The sequence below is a fragment of the Pelobates fuscus genome, chromosome 5 (genome assembly GCF_036172605.1).
Source record: "Pelobates fuscus isolate aPelFus1 chromosome 5, aPelFus1.pri, whole genome shotgun sequence".
NCBI lineage: Eukaryota > Metazoa > Chordata > Amphibia > Anura > Pelobatidae > Pelobates > Pelobates fuscus.
In genome coordinates this window covers 63947124-63971592 of record NC_086321.1, presented here as the reverse complement: position 1 = coordinate 63971592, position 24469 = coordinate 63947124, and the positions used below count along the sequence as shown (strand labels likewise).

General features: G+C 36.5%; 1 protein-coding gene across 2 annotated transcripts in view; it reads right to left on the bottom strand.

Annotated features, from left to right (window-relative positions):
• The window catches only part of ONECUT2 (one cut homeobox 2), a 43636-nt gene extending 19511 nt beyond the window's left edge, over window positions 1–24125 (bottom strand). The window contains exon 1 of one of the 2 annotated variants that reach the window (XM_063456825.1): window positions 23030–24125. In XM_063456825.1, the coding sequence (XP_063312895.1) occupies window positions 23030–24125 (1096 nt within the window). The remainder of the gene's footprint in view (window positions 1–23029) is intronic. The other variant, XM_063456826.1, reaches the window with a different exon arrangement.
• Between the last annotated feature and the right edge of the window lie 344 nt (window positions 24126–24469).

Genomic DNA, 24469 nt, shown 5'->3' with positions numbered 1-24469 from the left:
ATGTCACACTTTGAAGCAGAAGCTGCAATTTTACTGTAATTGCTTTCAGTGACTGCCAGCTGGGAGCAGGGTATCATCACAGATACAGTTACGATGACAATGGATGTCTTATTCAGCAGGATCACAGCACTTGGCAGTTGCAACGAGAATTACAATGACAAAAATGCTAGTGTGCACACTTACGCAAACTATAAAATATACTTAGAGTGTCGCTGTGTTACAAAATGGACATGGCGCCACTTTATAATACAGGCATTTTAATTACCATGCTTATTCTGCCAACAGATATTAGTATGAGACTTTAAATTAAATTTCTATGGAACCTCTGCGTATTATAAAGGGGGTGAGGCTGAAAAGCTGGTGTACCAGTGACACAATATGCATCACTGATGCTTCAGGAAGGTAGGTGTGCGCACAAAGAGAGCGTATCATTAGGAATAGCGCGAGTATCAGGCTTACATGAAGTTAAATACAAATTGGAGGGAACAACACCTGCCATATAGGGTGAACGGATTCCGTCTCCGCCAAAGCCAGTATATGTATTCAAAATAAAGAAACATATTCCAGCACATCCTTTCAAACAGTATCCCTTTAGAGTCCCAAATGGTAAAGGGATATCAAAGCAACAAAACAACTTTAGGTTAATGAAACCGTTAGGTGTATATATCAAGCTCCTGTGGTCTCACTGCTTATTGCTCTGCAATTTAGGAGTTAAATAACTTTTAGTTTTGTTTTGCAGCACTAGCTACATATTCCCTGGCTGTGACTCACACATTTTCCATGAAAAAAAGGATGTTTTAATTTTCAATCACAGCACAGTGTGTTTGCTAGACGTTCTTATCACCGGCTCTGTTAATTAAACTCTAATCACACACATGAACATCCTGAAGGCTCTAGCAGGCTATTATCCGAGTGAAAGACAATAATTTTCTAATTTACACAGGCACTCCTCAGTCGTTAGGTAGGTAGGTCGTTAAGTGAGGAGCATCTGTACACTTTGCAATAAATAAGGTTTACAAATCACATCTCTCTTTGCAGGAAGTGTGTATGAAGACTGTGTACTTCACATGTAGGAGAGGAGTGGCTTAGGCTGCATAATCAAAGTAATTAAACTCTTAATGGCAGAGAAACTGCAGGGATATGGTCTACACAACAAACTGCTTCATTAAACTAAAGTTATTTTTGTGCTTAGAGTGTCCCTTTAAGTATGTCTACAAACGTTAAATACAAACACAGTTTAATGCAGACATACAAAACTAAGTGTGACATCCCAGAATGCTTAGGGAGCACACATGCATTATGGGTTGTAATGTTTGGCATTGTATAATCCACAAGCAGGATCAGGAAGAAAATGTATACATTTGCTTGCAATTTCATGAATACAAACATATACTCTGATACAGCCATTATCATACATATATTTCTAAAAGTTTACCTTAGATATACCCTACATTGGAACGGTTCTAGAGGTGTAACAAAACAACAACTATTACATCTCCCTGTCCTAACTGGTGTTATTCAAGAATAACCATCCTAGGGCACTTACCTACCTAGTTGTAATAGAATGTGTATCCTACAACAACTGTGTGTGATTGGTTCATTAAATTTTGCCTGAGCAACAAAGCAGGTCTCTGTCAGTGTGACAATTATTTACTAATCTGAGAAGTATATTGTATTGCAACATCAGTATTACAATGTTTTTAAACCTATACAACTACCCACACTATAGCCAATATACAGTAACTGCAAACAGTTGGTTGTCCAGATGAGCTAGGCTGAATTTCCCATGGTGCTTTGCTAGGATGCAATTTGACTGGCACAGTATCACAGTCACCAACAATATACAACATGTGGAGTGACAAGCTACCATCATGATAGAGCATCTGCCTTCTAAAAAGGAGTATACTATCTTCCCTCTGTATTGCTGGAAAAGCAGAGTCCTCACTTGCATCAAAACAGTTCATCCAAAATTAACGTAAAATGTTTAGCATAGTGACTGTAAAGTTCAGAAAGCGTTATCTTGTAGCTAATTTGTACCTTATTTTCTGCATACACTTGAGCCAACCTGAGTCAATGTATATATAAGTCAACAGTATCTATCAAACAGATCTGCTTTAAACACAAAAATAGGCTTAGTTGAATTGATTTCGGCAAATAAATTACAATTAGATAGCTACCATTGTGTAAAAGTGAAGAGTAATTAAACTAATCTGATTGCTCAATTAGTACAATGCTGGAGAAAATAACCCTTCTTTGCCTGGTTTGGGGGGTGTAGAAACAGAAAGTTTGGTTGGAGACTTAATCCAACTACATCTCCAATGGCTTATTTAACTTAAAAATGGACTACATAAATACATAAATTAGAATGTATAGTTTAGCAGGATATTTTTTTTTTTACAAATAGTAACAATAAAATCCGTTGTTATAAATTAGTCAGTTATATTTTTACAGGAGAGAAATATAAGTAGGTATAGTTTTCCAGGTGGATTGTCTGCTAGTGTTCTACCATTAGAATCTTTCTTTTTAACTAGGCGGTTGTATACACGTGGATAGAAACAGTATGAAAGAAAAACAGGACTTCAAACTAACAAGAACACCTCAATCCACTTAAATAGTAAAAGCAAATGTATCATACCTTTTATTCATGTACATAACATGGCTTGAACACACAGTGGGGTGCACTGGATCCACACTTTAAACCATTTTTGGGCCTTGACAGCACCTCATCAGAAATCAGTCTCTGATCAAGTGAAATGCGTTAGAGAATCCAGTGCTCCCTACTGTGTGTTCAAGCCATGTTACGTACACGAATAAAGGTATGATTCATTTGTTTTAACCGTTCAAGTGGATTGAGGCGTTCTTCTTCGTTTGAAGTACGTTTTTCTTTTATTATGATACAGGCTGTGTTGGAACTTGCAAATGCCTCTCCCTGTAAAAAAAAAAGGTACACTCCACAAGTGGCGCTGTGATTAAATTTATGTACGGTGTACTGATCTCCAAAGGATTTCTTTTTTTCTAGATAGAAACTTTTCCAACATCATATTATGTTTTTTTTTTTTATCATATCTGTTATTAAGGATGCTTGAAACTAAAGCACTACCCTTTTTTATACATAAGTAGAGTCAGGGCACTTCACTGTTATGTAAAATTATGTATTTTAAGATCATCTATATGATGATGCATGGTAAGGTTGAGCAGTAGGAAATAAAGTATGGTTAACTAGTGAAATGTTCAATATCTTTCTATTGTACATGTACATACGGCAATGTGTAAGCGATATAAGTGTAAGCAATATGTGTTCTATTGTATTTCAATTTGCAGATTCGTTGAGGAGTAATGTTACCTCTAAAGTCATTTTTATTATTGAACATGTGTCAGATTTACATAACTGTGCAGATTTTACAGCTTCTGAGCATCTGATAAAGGATTGGCCATATTGGTACTGATGACAATATGAACACTGGCAAGCGGCGAGGATGGTGCCAACATTTTATACATAGAAACAGAATAAAAATCTAAAAATAAACAGCCAAGTAAAATTAGTAAACTGATTGAAATCACCGTCTGCCTTAAGGTGCTATACAACTTCATTGATTATTTTTTCCTGTTCTGCAAAGTGAAAATGCAAAGAACATTTAGCAAGATTTCACGTGCCTTAGTCTCCGAGTAAATCTCAGTTGTAAGGGATTCATCCTAGTTCACCAAAATAGGTTCAAACATAAAAATCCATACATTTGAGAAAAGATAGTTTCTGCTCAAAGCAGTTTTTTTAGATGTTCAATAATGTTCCGCAGAGTTTGTTCCTGTAATGACTTTGTTCCATGTTATTTGCTGCATAAATGAGCTTTAGTACTGAGCTGGGACAAAAAGAAGCAGATTGTTTCTCCTCTCCCTGCCTGGTACAGTCCGTTCTTCCAATGTTAAATTAATGATGTGATAAAGGAATGACAAAAATACATCAAAGTAGAGGGGCTGGGATTTCTGTACTTTGAATAATTTATATGATATAGGCCACCGTGCCAAAATTTTAATGATATTGTATTACATCTTAAAAAAACCCCAAAAGAAATAGATAGCTGTGCTGTTTTTGCCTCCATGTAATATTAATCACTTACTGAAGAGTTACCGAAGAGTTCGTTCGCTAAACAGTCATTTCTGGCTACGGAATTTGTCAACTGGTCTAGATAGGAGCGTGGTTTTACCTTCCATGTAACATTATAACACTTATTAAGTTTATTCGCAAAACAGTAATCTGGGTACAGAATTTGGCATATGTCTACTTACACCTACATTTTATAACTAGTCTGTGGTCTCTCTAATAAACCACTAAAATAAATGCTGTAAGTCACAATGGAAATAGAAGTGTCACAATGAAAAAGAAGCTAACCCTGGTACTGGAGGGGTTAAAATAAATATAACAAAAGAAATACAGTGAATATGACAGATTATGGGTTTTAGAAGAGCATGTATCATTCACAAATATAATTTACCTCAGAGAAGCCTTAGTCGGTCAGCTGCTGCATAATATAAATAAAGAATTTAAAGGTAGCAGGTAGAGGTTAATGTTCTCTTCTGGATACCATCGATATACCTCAAATAATATTTATCTTTTCCATTTTCCATTTAAATAGAGAATATGTTGGACTCTGTATGTCTTTTTAAAGGACCACTCTAGGCACCCAGACCACTTCAGCTTAATGAAGTGGTCTGGGTGCCAGGTCCAGCTAGGGTTAACCCATTTTTTTTTTATAAACATAGCAGTTTCAGAGAAACTGCTATGTTTATAAATTGGTTAAGCCTTCCCCCTAATCCTCTAGTGGCTGTCTCACTGACAGCCGCTAGAGGCGCTTGCGTGATTCTCACTGTGAAAATCACAGTGAGAGCACGCAAGCGTCCATAGGAAAGCATTGTAAATGCTTTCCTATGCGACCGGCTGAATGCGCGCGCAGCTCTTGCCGCGCGTGCGCATTCAGCCGACGGGGCGGAGAGGAAGCGGAGAGGAGGAGGAGAGCTCCCTGCCCAGCGCTGGAAAAAGGTAAGTTTTACCCCTTTTCCCCTTTCCAGAGCCGGGCGGGAGGGGGTCCCTGAGGGTGGGGGCACCCTCAGGGCACTCTAGTGCCAGGAAAACGAGTATGTTTTCCTGGCACTAGAGTGGTCCTTTAAGAGTTTTGCTGTTTCTGATAAATTTGGTATGCAGCACAAATATAAAATACAAAACATTTTGTTCTTTGGGCAAATGGTGTCCTACTGTTATAATTAAAAATGCAAACAAACTACACAAAATTTTTGTTTTTTATTAGTATAGGGTTTTTTTTTACTTTTTAGAACTATGGGATTCAAAAATAATACATTTAAAAATAATCATTTGTTGGTAGATCTGTGTGGAATTGGTATCCTGGTTTAACAATATTATTCAATACAACATGGCAGCATTTCATTGTAATAACCCTTTATATCAGGGGTCCTCAAACTCCGGCCCCCCAGATGTTGCTGAACTACAACTCCCATGATTCTCTGTCTATCTCTGTAATTCAAAGAATCATGTGAGTTGTAGTTCAGTAGTTTTAAAGGCACGCTATAGTGACACCTCCGTCCAGCCATTGAGGGGGACGTCAGAAAAATGCTTAAATACATTGCGTAAACACCTCTGCTTGCTAAATCTCTCTTGATGGCTAAAGGAAAGGGCGCAAGCAGCTGCACTCCTGATTGGGATGGACAGAGGCGTGATGATGTAACGCATGGTAAGAGGAGGGGAGCTGATGCACTTACTGTGAAAGCAGGGACAGGAAGAAGGGTGGCGTTTAAAATGGGTGATATTGGACTTTAGCAAGCTTACTTCAGTTATTTTCTGTTTACTTGGTTTACTTAACATAAAATAAAAGAAAGAATGAAAAGAAAAGAAAAAGAAGTAATGGAAGGAGGAGGAGAGAATAAAGAGAAAGGAAAAAGAGACCTCTGATATATAGATATTCAATTTTTCTGTTTTATTTTTTGTTGTTGGCTAATAATAAATTGGGCTACCTAGTTCAGCCTTCCTGCTGGTGATTGCAAAGAGGGGGGATAAAAGATAAGAAGAAAGGAAAAGGAGAAAAATAAAAAAAGCAAAAAAAGGAAAACATTTTTGAAAAAGGAAAAAAATAGAAAAGGGGAGCTTCTTTTTATGGTGACACATAATAAAAATGGCCACATAATACAGCGTTGTTGGTGTTTGTAATAAAAGGGGGGGGGGAATAAATGTATTAAATGTAAATTATATTAGAGTTAATGTGGCACCGGTGGGCGATAAGGAAATTAGACCATCAAAAAAAGATACATTAGTGGGCGGTAGGTATTAAAAGGTTGACTACCCCTGCTTTAGACATGCATATATTTTTCAGCATTTTGTTTAAGAAATACATCACAAACAGTGATATCGCTTCCATCAGTTCATTTACCATGTCCATGAGTGGAACTGCAGTTGAGGACTGATTTTCCTATCCCATATTTGTTACTGACAGAGAGCTAATGGGAGAATAAACAACACATAGACTATAATAAAGAGATCTTCCTCATCTTTAGTACATCTCATATGTTGATATTTTGAATCACAGAAAATGATATGTCTTGATTACTAGTTATACAACACTAGACATATTGTTGGTGCTATATATACTCATGCACATGGCTACTAGCCAGGACTTCAAAGTTACTCGCCACTGCAAGTCATCATATGCTCACATGGGGTGAATTTTCTACTCGTCACATTTGAACTTGCCAATGGCTAGAGGCAAGAGGGAATTTTACCTTGTGTATATGTGTATGTATGATATATAATATATATTTATATAAAATGTACAAGATCCAGTACACTCATTTACTAAATGGCAATATCAAAGCTCACAGAATGTTTTTGGTTTTTTTTAACACACCTAATCTAGGCAAAAATAATGGGGCTTTAGTTACAGTATATGATTATACATTGCATAAGCCTGCCAACGTCAATGTACCCCATTCTTAGCAGGTCCTACTGTAGCAACCTAATGCTTGCTCTTATGAGATTAACCCACTTACTTGGGAAATGCTTCCTCCTAGGGCTCTGCAGTACAAGTTTAAATAGGGCCCTGGAAGAGGGCACCTGTGACAGTGAGGGCTGCAAAAGTTTTATATATATATATATACACACACACACACACACAAATATACATATACACATATATGCATACACACACACACACACACACCAAAATCTAGCTTTATTTATTGCAGACCTGTGAAAAGCTACACATAGCCCAGTGGCATTCTTTGTGACAATGTGCTTCACAAACATATGTTGTGTTTTGGCTAGGCATCACTCATGTAATGCCACATACTTATGAGAAAAACTTTACACTAACTTACATTTTTCCATTAAAGCACAATTTACTGTAACTCCTGTTAAACAATGTCAACTACATCACACACATCGATAAAAACACACAGGCCTATTCAACATCCCTTTCCACCAGACCACACATCAGCTTATAGTATCGAAAACGGTGCACATAGCTTTCATGCTACCAGGAAATGGCTGAGTGTCAAGAATTATTCATCTCTATTTTACTACATTGATCAGTCATCTCCGGAACAGTAAAGCATATTCCCCCATGTAACAGAATGTAAGGTAATTCATTTATCTTATAGCCTCTCACATGGTTATTATACTAGTATTATTCTAAAACTGCCCGCAGAACCTGTCAGTGTTACAAATGTGGCATACATATCACCAAGGCAGCGGTTCTTAACCATTTTTTTTTTTTTTTTTAAATAAAGCAAGATTTATTAGAGATATTTTGTTCAGCGGGGTTCTTATCCTTTTTTTATGTACATGGCATTGACATGGTGACCATTCTTTAAATCGCACAATTAGAAATGTGGCCAGTTCTTGCAATACAATGCATACGAAAATAAAATGCCATAAAAGATAATTTAATTAGACACTTGCTAGTATTGCAGAGGCCAGCACTGCACAGAGGATAGCATCAATGCTATAATAAAACATTTTTGTAATAGTGGATTGGTGTGTGATTAATTCAACCAGTATGACCCTTTAAAACAGCATGTGGTCCCAATTTGATCCTGATTCACAAGTTAGGAATCGCTGCATTAAAGAGTCTGAGTATTGAGAAAGTGGTGGATGTTACTGTCCATGGTGCTGAAATTGTCAGAAAACTCCAAATAAATTGCAAACACACTACCTGCACTGCTAACTATGGGCATTGCCCACTAATACAAGGGAATGGAAAAGTGTGCATGTAGAGACAATAATCATCATATCAAATACTGGAAGGTACCAAAATGTTGTAATTTACAAAGAGATTCTAAGAAAACAGCCACATGTACCTATAAATGTATATATATATTGTATATTGTATATTATAAACAAATGATCTGATTTGTGTGCAGAAGCTTTATTGCAAATACTATATTTGTAAGCAGTGTAATTTGTTTTGTAATTCCTTTCTGGAAAAAAACATTTATACTGGAAAAAAAGAGAGAATTTTGAAAATGATGACCATGTTAAATCAGTAGATGGCACTATTGTCAAGATTTCCAATAGTGCAGTAGTACAATTTGATCTCAATGCAGAGTTATAGGTTTTTTTTCCAGAGAAGATCCTGTATTTATCTTGTCGTCATTTCCCTTGATACATATGTGCTTCTTCCATCACTGCGCCTTTGCAGATTAATTCCTTTCGGCAATGTATAATATAAATGATTAGACTATTGATATTACAGTGATTAGTTGTGGCTTCATCTCCTACAAATTGGTAACAAATGTCTTTCATGTGCTAACGAGCTTAATCGCTTCTCTTCTCCCGGTGTGATTCAGCAATGAGGAAATGTAAATAATTGATAGACTTCTTTCCGGTGGATATTACATAAAGTGTGTCATTTGGTATAGTGTCATTTTGTGTAGCACATTTATAGCCATCAACAAATGACCTCTGTGCACCCAGGTGAGGACTAAGACAAAAACATTTCAATAGTTATTGAGCTAAACTCTGGAAGGGAGTGAGTTGCAGAGTGTTCAGTCTATTTCTAGAATTCTTAGGGAAATATGAACAACTTATGACCTTTCGGGTAATGGACTGCAACACCTTAGACAAATAGAGTGACATGAGTCACAGTCAAACAAAAGTAGAGTCACAGCTAATGCCACTAATGCTTGCCTATAACACAGCACTGAAAAGACAATACACATATACAAGGGATGTGGACCTGTTCTATACCCCCTGTATTGAGATGAACAAAACCAGTTAATAGACTATGAAAGATGTTACGGACCTTGCATCCTCCACCAAAAATGCAATAGGTTATGTCCTTTAGATTGCCCCTCCACAGAACCACAGCCAAGGCACTCTATATGAAGAATAAGTCTAAAACAAGGGAAGCAGCAAAAATTAAATAAAATGGACCATTACTCTACATGTCGTTGTATACCTAGGTGACAAGAACACCTTCTGCATTCAAGATTTGCTATCAAGTTACCTTCATATCAATTATAACAAAATCCATTAACCTGTTCAAACTACGCCAGTGAAGGAACAATCCACTTCTTTAAGCTCTTTACGCATAGCACAAAGGACACTGCACAAAACAACCACAAAAATAAAAAGTTCAACCTCTGATCATCTCATTTGGAACCACAAAGCTCACAATCAGAGCAGAGAACCACCCCAGTTTTCAGTCAACTAAACCTTGGTTCTTCAACAGGGCATCCCCATTTATCATCCCTTAACATACCCTAATTAAAGTGACACTATTACTCTCCCCCCCCCCCCCACCACCACAACACACACACCCACCCCCCGAAAAATTGGCATTTTATAAAGATAAAATCTTTATGAAATACCCATACTGACTGTTTTAGAACTTCACTGATATTAAAAACCCAGTTAAAAGATGGACTGAGACAAAGTAGGGACTATACCTGGCACTACTAGACACTTGGTGGCGCTATCACCATCTAGAAGTGTCAATCATCCACCTGTCACTTGTGATGGCTGCAGAGATATCAGCTGTATTTATGGAGGATCCTGCGGTCTCGCGGGTCCTCCATAGACCTCAATGTTATAGTCTTGCACAAGCATGAGAGTACAGCAGTGACGTTGGCTCCTGTGCTGAAAACGCCAAGAGCGGAGGAGGACTGGACAGCAGATGATGGTGGCACCCGCGAGGGACAGGTTCAGGTGAGAAAATCTCTCTGCCACACCTGGCCACTAGAAATGGCATGGTAAATTATGCATAGTCCCCAGACGGTGACAGTACTGCTTTACAACCCTTCCATTCCCTTGACCTCTACTCTACTCTGAGCACATAAACCCTGGGATCACCCTATGTAATACATTATTTATGTACCAAGAGTGATAGCTAGAACACATATTAATAGCATTAACAATGAAAGGCATATATACCAAATAATATTTAATTATATTAGGTGGAACTGCATTTTTCAGGGTTAACGTTCCATGAACCAAATTTTATTACTTTTTTGGCTTTGTGAATATTGATGAAAACTGTATAGATATTAAATAATGCTCAGAAAAAAAATCACAGGGAGATTTATCAAGAGCAAAACTGTTGCTACTTTGGGTGCAAAGTGATATATGATGAGAGATGTTCTATTCATTTCCATGGTGACTGCTCCTTATTTAGTCATTTGCCCCGGAATAGCACCATTTCTTTTTAAACATTTCCTATATATACTCCTGTTTTGTTTGACCATCATTTCCCCCTCCTTCCACTGTTAGTCAAATTACTGTAACATTTGTACCTTAGTATGTCAAATATTTTAAAGATTAAATCATTAATCTTGAAAATATCACCCTAAAATTGCCTAAATGGCTTCTTCGCACTGAATATTTTCAGCATTAGTAATTATAAAAATCTCAGAAAAATGAAATAATCCAGACTCTCTACTGTCAAATATTTCTGATATTTGAACCTTAGTGTACAGAGGATGACTAGTGAACACACAAACATACAATCATGCATTAATTAACATACAATCAGTATATATTTTTGTCGCATTAAGAATCTGCGCGAATAGACAATAATAAACCATGTCAAACATGTACTAATATTAATATAAGAAGCATGTTATACAAGTACAGTATTCATTTAATATTAACATGAATACAACTAGGTCCTTTTCATCAAGTGTTTGGAATTGTCCTTCTACGATATATAAAATACCCATCAACTAGGATTCAAAGAAGGGGGGGGGGGGGAAATAGAGAGAATGGAATTTTGTTTTAAACTGGACTCTGAAGACTTCGAGTGAAATATACCTCCTTCAAAACTAGGAGTTAGGCATTGGTCAATAAGAAGTTAATATTTACCGTTTACACTGTATTAGGCAGGGAGGGTTAGACCCTGTTCATGTATTTCCTTTTATATGATATGAGGTTCCAAATCATTATTCCTCTTTTTAAACCTTGTCTTTAATATTACCAAACGATATCAACTAAGGGTGGTAAATTAATAAATGTAGAGAGTAGAGAAACGGACTGATAGAATTAAGGACAGACGTACAGATGAAAGGGTAGACAGGCAGATAGAAAGACATGTAGATATATATGCACACAACAGGAAAAAGAATAATAGAAAATCCAAAGAAATAAGTAGTGTCAAAGTATAAACAGAAGAATCAATTTTGAATTTCATTTAACAATAGTGTGTGTGGGTATTGCTCATTTGATAAACAAATATATGTGTGTATTTTATAGGACAGGTTTGATTCAACAAATCACACATCTCTCTCAATCCATGCGTTTCTTTTTCCAAATATTTTATTAATACACTCATAAATCTATTTATGTGGTTTAACTCATCAAATATTTTTTTTAAATATACATTCTGAGTTTACATTTTTCATTTGCTTTTTTTTTTCCATTATTACAAAATTCCATTTTATACGGGGACAGATCTGTAGAAAAATAGATTAGTTCACTTGTCATTCTGATGCAGCAGAGTCCAGCGTCGCAAGGAAAGGCAGAGGTCTACAAGCGTTTTACACAAACGACAGACTCTGGCATTTGGCACAGAGAATGGGAAGTGAAAGGTCAAATGATCTGGCCCTGTATGGCGGCTGAAACCAAGAACAGAAACCCCTCCTCCTAAACAGGTTTGCATACAATACACCGTACAACAAAAAGATACGCTTACAGTTACATAGAAAACACAAGACTAAAACCATTAAAAATATCACAAATTAGTAGAATAGGTTATATTGAGAAATCTGATTTCAAACACATAAAAAGAATGTCTTCTGGTAATGAAAATGGATCAATAAGCAAAATGTTTAAAAGTGTCTCTTCTAGGTTCTTATTCGCACAAATTGATTAGATATATTATGGGCTAATGGGGACACAATAAAAATTACCTGTACTCTCTTTCATATATGATAAATATAAATATTTGAGATTGCAAATTAAATATTGGATTGAGAAAATAATATAACGTATTATACAGGAATATATATTTCAGGAAAACTTAAGTGTGTTCAGAATACAAACAACCCAAGATGAACTCTGCCCTTTGAATTCAGTAAAACAAACAGTCACCTATTATTGCATAAGAATGAATCATATTTATATTCTATCAAAAGACCGGCGCAATGAGAGCGAGATAAACAAAATCATAAAGTCTACATAGTGTAGCAATACATGTAAGGAACATATAAACATAAATACATGATTACAGGACATATATGCTCCTTATAAATGTGAGCAGAATGCATAAACCAAAAACAAAACAAAATACACACAAACTGTAGGAGTTCCGCTAAAATCACCAGTAAAGATGCAGTTAAATAAAAATCAATAAACATTAAATCTTTAACATACTGTTTTCTTTTGTATACATGTTTATGTGCAGACGATGCATAAGGTTATTTACTAGAATTCAAAGTGAATTTCAAATTTGAGGTCAAACTAACCAAACTAGAAAAATTCTCTATGTCAGCTATGTTTGCAGACCAGAGAATCTGGCCTTAAATTAGAAATTCACTTCGAATTCTCACTTCCTATATATAATGTCCATTAGTATTAAACAAATAAATGAATAATCTTATGTTGTACTTAATATAAAAATAATATGAGAAAGAGTATTTAAGCACATTTACTTATGGAAGTATTAGGTTTTAGAAAAGTATAATATAATATAATATACAAATAAAAAAAAAATATTACAAATATGTCTTTCTTCTGAATGAGATGTAGCATTTGCATATTTTAACTGAGTAATGGGGGAAACAATATATTTTGTGCACCTCCATTGTATTTTTCCAGGCCAGGAGTAAATGGAAAGAAATACTACCTAAAGAAACATTAAAGAAAATAATAAAAATTAAATATATATATATATATAATAAAGAATCAAACACTAAAATATGCTCTCTTTTATGTGCTTTTATTCAGAAATGCAAATCTTTCCAGGGTTCGGATTGTTATCCTTTTGTCTGGGCTCAGAGCCTCATGGTGTCCAGTACTTAGGAAGGAGTTGGCATATATAAATAATAAAAATATAATTGTTTATAGTAGACTTTGTCCACCTTAAAAAAAATAAAAAAAATAATATATATATATATATATATGTGCAGGAGATGATGGTTCTATAATAAAAATAAATACAAAAAAAATGAGCTTTATTTGTGATTGATTTAACAAATGTTTTTTTTTTATTTTTAGTGACAGAGTCCTGATTAAGGGTCTGGCTTTCCCAACATTTGTCCCTGGCAATGTCTTATGATTTCCTGTATCAAAGCTAAATCAGGTCAGTTATGCATCAGCTTAATGGTGAAGTGGTAAAGTAAAGTAATACTTTGTATGCAAGCTAATGGTCAATCCTGGGTACAAAAAGGAGGACAAATGAAGCAAACCTGCCCACTAGTAATGCGTTGGTGGCACTCGAAAAGTGACAGGAAAAGGCCAAAGCTAAATACTGTGTCCCATACTTAAAGAAGAAATATTTCATCCAGAGGCCCACCAGGTACCATGCAACTCCTATACATCCCTCTACAGACTGCCTGCCATTGTAACAATATTCATACAATTATTTGTTTTCTTTGTTTTTACAAGCATCTCCTTCTTAATTTCCATTTACTTCATTTGATATAAATAAAATGTTGTACACGCTTTATGTAGATTAAATCTATTAAACGTTAAATAATTTATTATTGAGTATCTGAAACGTTTTTCACCAAGTTGTCCTTTATACACTTGTCTCTAAAACATTATTTTCAAAAGTTCTGGTTACTTTTCTTACACAAGAATAACGAATTATCACCGTGCTCATAATTATTTAGCCACATTTAAATAATGTATCGTAAATGTAATAGTCTAGCGATATTTTATTTACAAACAGAAGTGTATCTTAAATAAAAGACATATATATTGGGACAAAGGTGTAAAACTGATGTAGTCAGCACAGAAACAAATGGATTGTTCCATTTTTAGAACTTGGCCTTAGAATCTTAGAATGCTTTATAAAGAACACCCATCCTAAATACAAAATCTCACAATAGCATATATCACTTTGAATAAGTCTAAATATATATATGAGAGCACAGGGGTGTCTCAATACGAATATAAGATTTAAAAAAAATATTATTTAACTAAATAAAATGGAGTTTGTAAAAAAAACAGACAAACAAACAAACCAAAACTTACAAGGCACAGAATTCTCCATAAAAATATAATATATATGAAGAATAATATTTTGTTCTCTAAATTATAATAAATGCACTTCAAGACACACAAATGTGAACAATTTTTATTTAGCATAATTCTCTTTGTAGTGGCCCCGGATAGATATAAAGTCTAGGTTTCAATCTGAAACTATAATGACATCTGTCAATTATTTTGAAATGATGTGTGAAAATACATGGTATATGTTTTTCATAAAAATATATATTTTGTTTTATTTAAGATAGTTTTCATTACTGCTTTGTGGCATGAAATCGAACAGAATTCTTAGTTTCTTTGTTTGATATTATACCTTATTGCTTTATTATTCAGATTATTAAAGTCAGTAGAGATAAAAAAATTTAAACTTCTTTTTTTCATAAAATTAAAATTAGGCATCCTGGCTTGATATTTATTGTACGCTATGAAAATAGTTATATTTTCTATTTTTTTTTTGAAAGTTAAATGCGTGAATCAGTCTGCCATGCAATTCAGTATCAATTGCCTGTATCTAAGCCTTTGGAATGAGCTCTTACAACATTACACCAGTTAAAGTGAGTGTCTTTAGCAGGAGAGGTAAATCTATTGAGCACAAGGGGTCTTTAACTGTGTGGTTTTGTAAAAGGGATAGAAAACATCAATAAGATCAATAGGAAAGGTTTCCCTCGCCCTGCATAAAATGCTAACGGTTTCTATTCAGTGCGTTAACTTTCTTCTCTGACAAATGTAAATCAATGAATATGTGTTTACAACACTCAATAACAGGCTAGCCCTCCCATTGCCAACACAATTCCCCCTCTTGTGTTACCTTGGCACCTCCCACCTGCTCTGTAACCAAGGAATCGTGACTGTCCCAAAGAGCTTACAATCCATTCTTATGACTGTAAATAAAAAAAATGGCACATGTGCTATCACGGTATACAGAAATCCCAATACAGAATCCCAGGATATAAATATTCTCCAATAAAAAAAATACCAACTATTGATCAGCTAATTGCATTTTTTTAACCCTTTCAGTATCCTTTGTGAGTTATAAAATCGCTTGCAAAGACAAACACAAAGACTCATTTTTTTTTTTTTTATATTCGTCCATCCCCTGTGAGGGAAAATATCTATATTTGATTAGGAAAGGCAAAGTCCAGGCCTGATTAAATTATCTTACGGTCTTTATAGCCTACACAAAGCCTGCCTTTCTCCATGACCTCAATTAGAGAGGGTGCGCTTGTTTTATATGATAGTGAGTGGATACGTTAAAATATATATACGCATGATAAAGAGTACTAAAGCTGTAAGGCCAGATTTATTCTATTAGTGTTACAATAAAATGACATACCATTTGTTGAAAGGCTGCATATATAGTTTCTTTTCTGCCATATTATGGGTCTCTGTGTGTATATTTGTATATATACTTATCTTAATTCAGTTAAAATATACCAAACCACTATTGAATATTTACAAAGATCCAACATATTGTAGACACGTTATTTGTGCCTTTTACACTGCCTCTGTGTCTTTATTTAATAATTCAAATCAAGAAACATGAAAGGATCTATGAAAGCTATATAAAGCACTTTTCTTATAAGGAAAATTGGGATTTCATGATATTTCATGACCTTAGTATATTTAGTCTGACACTACATGAAATAACTCAAATGTTTGCACGTTTCATTGAATTACTTTCATAGAATATCTACATGAATTGAGATTCCCCATCAACCTACTGTGATTCTCCAATATATATACACACACACACACACACACACACACATCATATTTCAGCCCTGGTAGCTATAGAATTAAACAAAACAACGCAGAATGTCGCTAACAATGGAATGAAGAATTACCCAACTGCAATTATTAGATTGGAATTATCCAACATTCTTCATATAGCAATAAAAGCGTTATAGCTACAGAATTTGAAATCATTTTAACTTCTACGTTGCAGAAAATACAAATATTTAATCAGCAAAGGCCAATGGGCAAGGATTTCTTTGCATTCGACGAACCTCACACATTCAACCAATCATGTTGCACAACACACTAGAACAGACTGGAGCAGCATCAAGCTGTATTCTTTACAGATAAACACACCTCTCTGCAGGATACAAGAGATTCAAAGCCTGCACATTGAGCTCCAACGCTGAGCTCTGTGTAGACTCTGTGCAGGACGGAGCTTGTCTTATTGCAGAATCATAAAGCCACATTTTAGCAAAAAAAAAAAAAAAAAAATTCTCTTAGGCTCTTATCCTTATGCAAACATATTAAGAAGCAGCTTTTTTTACTATAGTTTATAACTTGGTTCCTTCTATGCAAATACCCTATTTCTCCCATATACAGTACGTCAATGATTCTAATTTGAGTTTACATGAACATATTTTCCAGCTTAGTGCCAGTCTTACATAGAACAAGAAATTGTAAAAAAAACAAAAAAAAAACCCCACCAATAATTTCTGAGAACAACATGCCTGGCCACTTCATACTACTCAATTTCGGTATAGGGGCCACAGATTTAGTAATTGCTACATGTAACAACCATGAAAACAATATGCCTGGCTCTCAAGAATGGCCTTTACATTCCCCTTTTAAATATCAATGATCTAATACACATTTTCATCTTTTTCAATATGTATATGAATGTTGGTACCCACATTATTAAACGATGGAGCTTGTTTAAGCAGGATTGTCTTGTTTCTAATAATAATGGTTGTATTAGTTCTATGTCTATTATTATTTATAAACAAGAGTTTTAAAAAGGTCATACAAGGCTAGGAAGAGATATATTTTACTGGAAAATAGGTATTACAACATACTAGTTTTACCTATTTACACCTGTAAATCGAAACGGCTAAACGTATTATTGTTGGCTAAATACTTAGAAAATAATGCTAATAAAGTTTAGAAATACAGTCAACAGATCACTGCTCATGGTGGGTATAAAATACCAGCAAACATTAATCAACCATGTATTTTGTATGCATGTCTTTATTGCTTTTAGATTTGAATACAGGCCACCCACCTTTAATTTAATACCTGTTAGTTTAATAAAGATGAGTGTTTTATATTTGGGGTTTGGGTATGTATGTAGACAGACAAAGAGACAGGAAGAATATTGATTTTCAATGTATTTATTTATTTTTTTACGTTTACTCATAAAGCAGAGAATATTATGCTCCATGTAATTTCACCTATCTCAGAAAATTACTTTAATTCTCGGTGTGAAAATAAATTTGTACATAGAGGTCTATAGGGCTTTATTAAAGGCCTGTTGGGGGAATTCAGTGGAATTGCTGTAGAACACATTTTAAAACTCTGTTTTAACATGTATTTATATTGTAAAAATAAATGTTATTTAATAATGTTATATATATGTATATATCATGTACATTTGTCTTACTAGCCTATATATATTTGATATAGCCTATGATCCTATGGTTTCTGTGAGATAAACTATTATAGCATATAAATATACTTCTAGGGTATCCAATACAATGTATAGCACACACAGGTGTTTCTGCATGGCAAGTCGTAAGGCTTGGTTAAAGGAGATACAGATATTTCTGTAGGACATGTAAATGATGTTCTCTTAGCTTGTGCAGCTATTTCTGTAGGACGCAATGAGGTTTGGGTCATAGCACATGGTTATTTCTGTGGCAGAGAATAAGCCTTGGCTATAGTACGTAAAGATATTTTTGTAGAGCGTTGTATAAAGTTTGTCAAGTGAAGTTCTGAAAGTAACCATGAATAAACGTGAACTTTGGACATTGGACCTTTCAGTGTAGCACAACTGTCATCGTATAATACTAAAACCAAACTGTGTAGGACTCCTAAGGGCGGCAGACTGCTTTATTGTCATAGTGCTACGTATCTTTGTGTGTGATAGGAACATGAATTCAGGAGAAAAGAGGAAATGCCACGTTGGAGCAATTATCTCTCCCAATCTGCTTATTCAACAAATTGATCCCAGAGAATTGGAGATGTCCTGGGACAGGAGGAGAAAGAGAGACAAGTGGGGGAGGGGGGCATCAGAGGAGGTTTCATGCTGGAAATGCATCTTGCTTTACTGGAAACAAGGCAGATCGCTTTCCAGATCAATCGAAACTGGGTCCACACATTTGTAATATTGCTCGTAGAATTAGTGCTCTTTTAATCTTCTGAACATTGTGTGGATCGATTGGCACCATATACAGAATGTGTGAAATTCTGACAGTGAGAGGGTAGACACAACCCCCCCCACCCCGCCTAAATATTCCTGATTATGGAAATTAGTCTGGGGTTTACACTGCTCTTAATGTCAATGTACGTCAGAGCGAAGAATATCAGAAAGGTGTAGCTCATTCAAATTCAAACACATTAAATAAACACCGTAACTAGTAAAGACAAACATCCAAATATCTAATCATTTTAACAAAGTAGAATATGGTGCGTTATACACATACATACGTGTGCGCGAGTATAATCAATTAATTTTAAATACATGCATAGCATTATCCAATATAACGGATAATACCATCTTCATATTTTACATAAAAAACATACAAATTATCGTCCAACATATCCAAGTACATGGAGGGCAGCGGAACTCTAAGAAGCAACAACATTGATTTGTGCGGAAAATGTAATTTGTAAAAATCACGAAAGACGCAAGACACATTAAATCCTACAGATTAAATACCGAGACAAATGTGGAACCCCTATAATTCACTGGCCATTGTGTGCCGATTTGCTCCCGCTACACTGACCTATATTTAAAGAGACCCCCCGCACTAACGCATATTAAAAAGCTGTTAGTGATCCATAGGGGGTTTCAATGGTAATGTCAAGCGGCAAAATATTTAATTATTTATATATTCAGCCCAACAAGCTGAACATGTGGGGGAATACAATGCTTACTGTACAAAAAGGAAAAAAATATCAGCCATTCCCTTGTAATTCCAACAGTGTCCTTTTTCAAATGTATTTTTGCCCATGCAGGATATCCATTTGATCTTTCATGAAATTAACCAAAAAAATAAATATTCTGCTTTGGCAGTAATGAAACTGAAGCAATGTGTGAACCCTCTAAACACACATACACACACATTTAAACCACTTACACTCAGTATACTGGCATGAACTTTTTGACAATAAGTGCCCTAGTATGCAGAAAAGGTGTATATTAAACTACAAAAACAATGGCAATTAAAAAAATATTTTTTTTTAAAAAGGCCAGCATTCATTATGTTGAGTTAAACTTATTGTTATCATCATTTATATAGCGCCAACATATTCCGCAGTGTTTTACAATTATAGAATGGGTATATTTTACAAGTTATTTACATACAGGATATAAACAAAGACAAGAGGTAAAGACGACCCTGTTCCAACAAGCTTACAATCTAAACCGGATATATAAAATAATTTATAAATCATTTTACTAAAATGCTAGTGATCACACAGTCATGAGGCAAACAAGGTTTAAGGACAATAACACCTAACTTCATGAAGCGGTCAGGCTTTTGGTGGTGGGGGCTTAACAATGAGAACAGAAGAAGTGGAGTTCCCTTCAAGACAATAAACTTGTAGATCTTCCAGAATGGAATAAATACATAAATCAAGAACCAGCACCTTTCAGAATATCCAGAAAAGAAAAAGAGCATGCCTTTATGGTATAATTATAGGCATGTATTCAGAAAGGAAACCGCAAAACAAGGTGCATTGTAATGTTATGACAGCTAGATCACTCAATAAAAAAATACATATTCAACATTTCCATCTAAGAAAAATCAATCACACAAAACATCAAAATGTACTACCAAAACACTAAATGCAATACCAGCCTCTCGTCCTGTCTCTGGATGGATAGATAGATAGATAGATAGAGAGATAGAGAGATAGATAGATAGATAGATAGATAGATAGATAGATAGATAGATAGATAGATAGATAGATAGATATGGGTGTCTCAATAATGTTACCATTTATAAATATATAAACATTAATATTAGTACTTTCATTTTCATTTCGTATTTGAAGAACCTTCCAGTGTCATGTTTTTGTCTGATTTGTTTATATATTAGTTAATGTTTTGCTTTGCACTTGCAAAAATATATCTATCTATATAAAAATCATTAGTTCTCTGTACATTGTGTATAAATCATTGCGTACTGGGGATTTTACTGCTGGAAGATACAGACTGTAAAGGGGCCAGAACAAAAGAGATTTATCATGAGTGCCCAGGACAGCTCTGTATCTAAACATCTCTCACCTTGCAAGAGTCTCTCAGCTTGGGGGCTTTACAGAACAGTGTCTGATCTGCAGACCCCCACACTGCAGGATTGTGCCTGTTTAACTCAAAGCAAGTGACACTGGTCTCTCCAGATCTGAGATTTCTATCAATAATTCATAGAAATGGCTTCTACTCTCTCTTAATTCCCTGTAGCTAAACCAGCACACAATGCTCTTCTCTGCCCATGTCCAGCTCCTCCTTATTACATAAAATGCAATTTAATTGTACTACAGAATACCCATATTAACTTACCGGTCTATGAGATGCAGTTGGAATTTATGAAAATAAAGGGTTAATAATATAATGTAATTATGTCTCTAATATGCCCATTCAAGGTCTGTGCATACATTGCAAATTGTGCGATCACTTGAGACAATAATTGTCTACATGTTTAGCAGTAACACAGGACATTTTCAGCTAGTAAAATGTGCTTTAAATATTGTATCGATATTAATTTGTTCCAAATGATTAAAATCAGAAGCACATAGCAAGTCTCTACTCTGTGCTGACTTTCTACGTGACCAGCATACATCGCTGGCCATTTTCCTTTTCAATCCATGGGCTTCACTTTACAGGCCAATAATTAAGTGCAAAAAGAAAGGTATTGTGTGTTTAAAATTTCAAGTGGCCCACAACAAAATCTTCTTGTTCCTACCATACACAAAATTGCAGAAGCAAGACGTTGCATTTTATGAGGTTGTGCATGGCACATTACTCTGTAAATCAGTACTCTACAGTAAATGCATTTGTGACAACAAAATATAAATTGCTACTATATATGGAACAAAGAAAAATAATAAATCCTCTTTCAACTGAATGCATACAGTTTAAAAGAATATGCATTGAAGTGGCCATTGGACCGCTTTACTATTATCCCCGGAGTGAGGAGTAACATGCACCACATCAGATGACAAAGGGTTAACTTAATCAATAACCAATAATGACTATTTTATCACAAGGAAACAACAGTTAGGATCACCATGATGTAAAAGGTAGAAGGAAAATTGGTAAATGTTGATTTTACAGTCTTAGTTTGCAGCTATAGCCAAGTGTCATTTTAAAGGGTTGTTTGACATTGTGTATTGGGTGCATTATAAGACCTGCTATCTAGAGTGTACAATTCTTTTGTCCATCTGATAATTCATTCACATCAGGAATTGTATTCATTGTCCAAAAAGCTCTGTGAGATTACTTAAGAAAAGCAGAATTATTTTCAATACTAGAAATCATTTGCTATGTGAACTACACCCAGATTTTTAGCATGTTTGTAATTTAACAGAAAATGCTTTGTTGTAAAAATCTAACCAATATATATGCTGACACTCACAAAACTCTCTCCGTAAAAGAAAAATATTTTTTATATATATGATATTTTGGTTAATACTGGTGAGGCCAGCATACCACATCAGAACAAAAGACACAATCAATCCACTTTACAACCACTAGAGGGGGGCAAATAAAGCCACAATAAAAAAGGAACAATGTACAGTGCAGAATCCTAAAATCGATTGTTTTCTCTGATTTTCAGGTGTCTGTAAACCAATTTTGTGCTCATGCACACGACAATCATGTGTGACTTTTTTAAATAATATAAAAAAAATTCAACACCATTACGTTCACAAAAAAATCCTCCTATTTTAAGATAATTTACACTTTCTAGATGAAGGAATCCAATGTGCTCTCATGTATTTTTTGCAAACACACTTGAGTTCCAAAGCCATCAGGCAGTGCATGAAAATGACCCAAACCTCAAGTGCTTTGCTAACAGATTTTACCAACAGAATGCTGCATTTCAGAAAAAGAGGAATATTTTTGTTGACAAAGGAAAGATTTGTCAGCGTTCTCTTCTTATTTTTAAACAAAAAATGTTCAGTTTTACAGACAGCAAGTGACAAAACACTAAACGACTCACCACAAACCATGAATTGGTATAATTTTATAGGTAAATCGTGCTCCTCTCCTAACACTCAACCCACCTTGATGTCAGATAAAATAAACTGATTTCGGGTATGAGAAGGGTTTCCTGAAGGACATAGTAAGCAAGCCACCCTGTAACTCACCTGCTAGCCTGAGTGCTGACATCCTCTGGAACTCAGGCTCTTGTAACCATTTCCACATTCTCCTGAAGGTCTCCCTCCCAGATTTCAGTTTACTCCAAGGTTTTGGGTTCCTTAGTAGGTCTGAAAGGGTACCCTGTGACCGACACAGCACCCTCTGGGCAAAGATAGCCTGGGGGATACTGTATCTTTTCAGCTCTGCAGTGATCCTCTGAGCAACTTCTTTGGTGTTGATCTCTTCCAGCTGTCCAGAGGTGTTCATCTGAGATCCAGAGGAGGAGGAGGGTGGCCTTTCACGGTTGGAGGACAACACAGGCCCGTGAGATTGAGCATGGCCAGGGTGCCCAGGGTGGTGCATCCCATTGATGTGAGACATCATGGAGGCAGGGGGGGTCCCCAGACCCCTGGAGAGGTGCTGGTCCCCCCTTGCCAGCATGGCAGTGTGGTGGGCATCAAAATTTGGACTGAGCATCTTCTCATGGCCAGGAGGTCCATAGTTATGGAGACTTTGTTGGGTGTTGTGGATGGACCCCAGACCATTCCCCAGCGGGGAGCCCGTGAGGGGGGACAAGCTCTGCCCCATGCCAGTCATGTCCTTGTAAGGGCTGTACAGGTTGTTCATGCCCGGGATCCCCCTGTCATCCCTCATGAGGGTGAAGGAGCCACTGACGTTGGCGGAGAGCCGCTGGTGGTGGTGGTGGTGGTGGTGCGGGTGGTGGTGGTGGTGGAACTTGTCTGACACGGTGGAGATGGGCGGCAGTGGCTGCAGCGGGGTCAGGGTGGTGTAGGTGCTGCTCATGCCCATGCCGGGGGGCGAGGTGTCGCAGGGCATGCTCATGGCGTGGTGCAGGGGGATGGACAGCTCCGGCCGGTAGTCCCCGGCCCCGTCCAGGATGGAGGCCATGCTGGAGACCATGGCGGAGCGCTCCTGGTGGTGGTGGTGGATCCTGCGGTGGTGATGGTGGGGGCTGTGGCTGTTCATGGCATCCTGCTCATGGCTGCTCCCGCCGTGCAGACCGCCCATGCTGTCCATGCTCAGCTCCGGGTTCATGGCGCACGCTGCCGGCTCCTTGGTCAGGCATCTAAAGGCAGTCTTCATGCAGCCCGCGCTCAGTCAGTCCATAGGGGCCGGTCTGGGGGCCGGGGGGGGGATTTAAGGCCTCGGAAGTTGCTGTGTGAGGGTGAGTGAGTGCGGGTGTGAGGGTGAGTGAGTGCAGGTGTGAAGGTGTGAGTGCGTGCTGAGTGCGGGTGAGGGGGCAGTTGGCTGTGAGGGAGGGTCCGCTCACCGAGCTCTGTCAGACGGGCCAGCGCCGCTCCTCCTCGACATGTCCGAGCCGCTCTCCTCCTCTGACGCCGTGTGTGCAGCCAGCCGGAGCTGTCCAGAATGGCTTTGCTGAATGTTGCTACCTAACCCGCTGGGAGAGGGGGGCGGGGGGCGGGGCC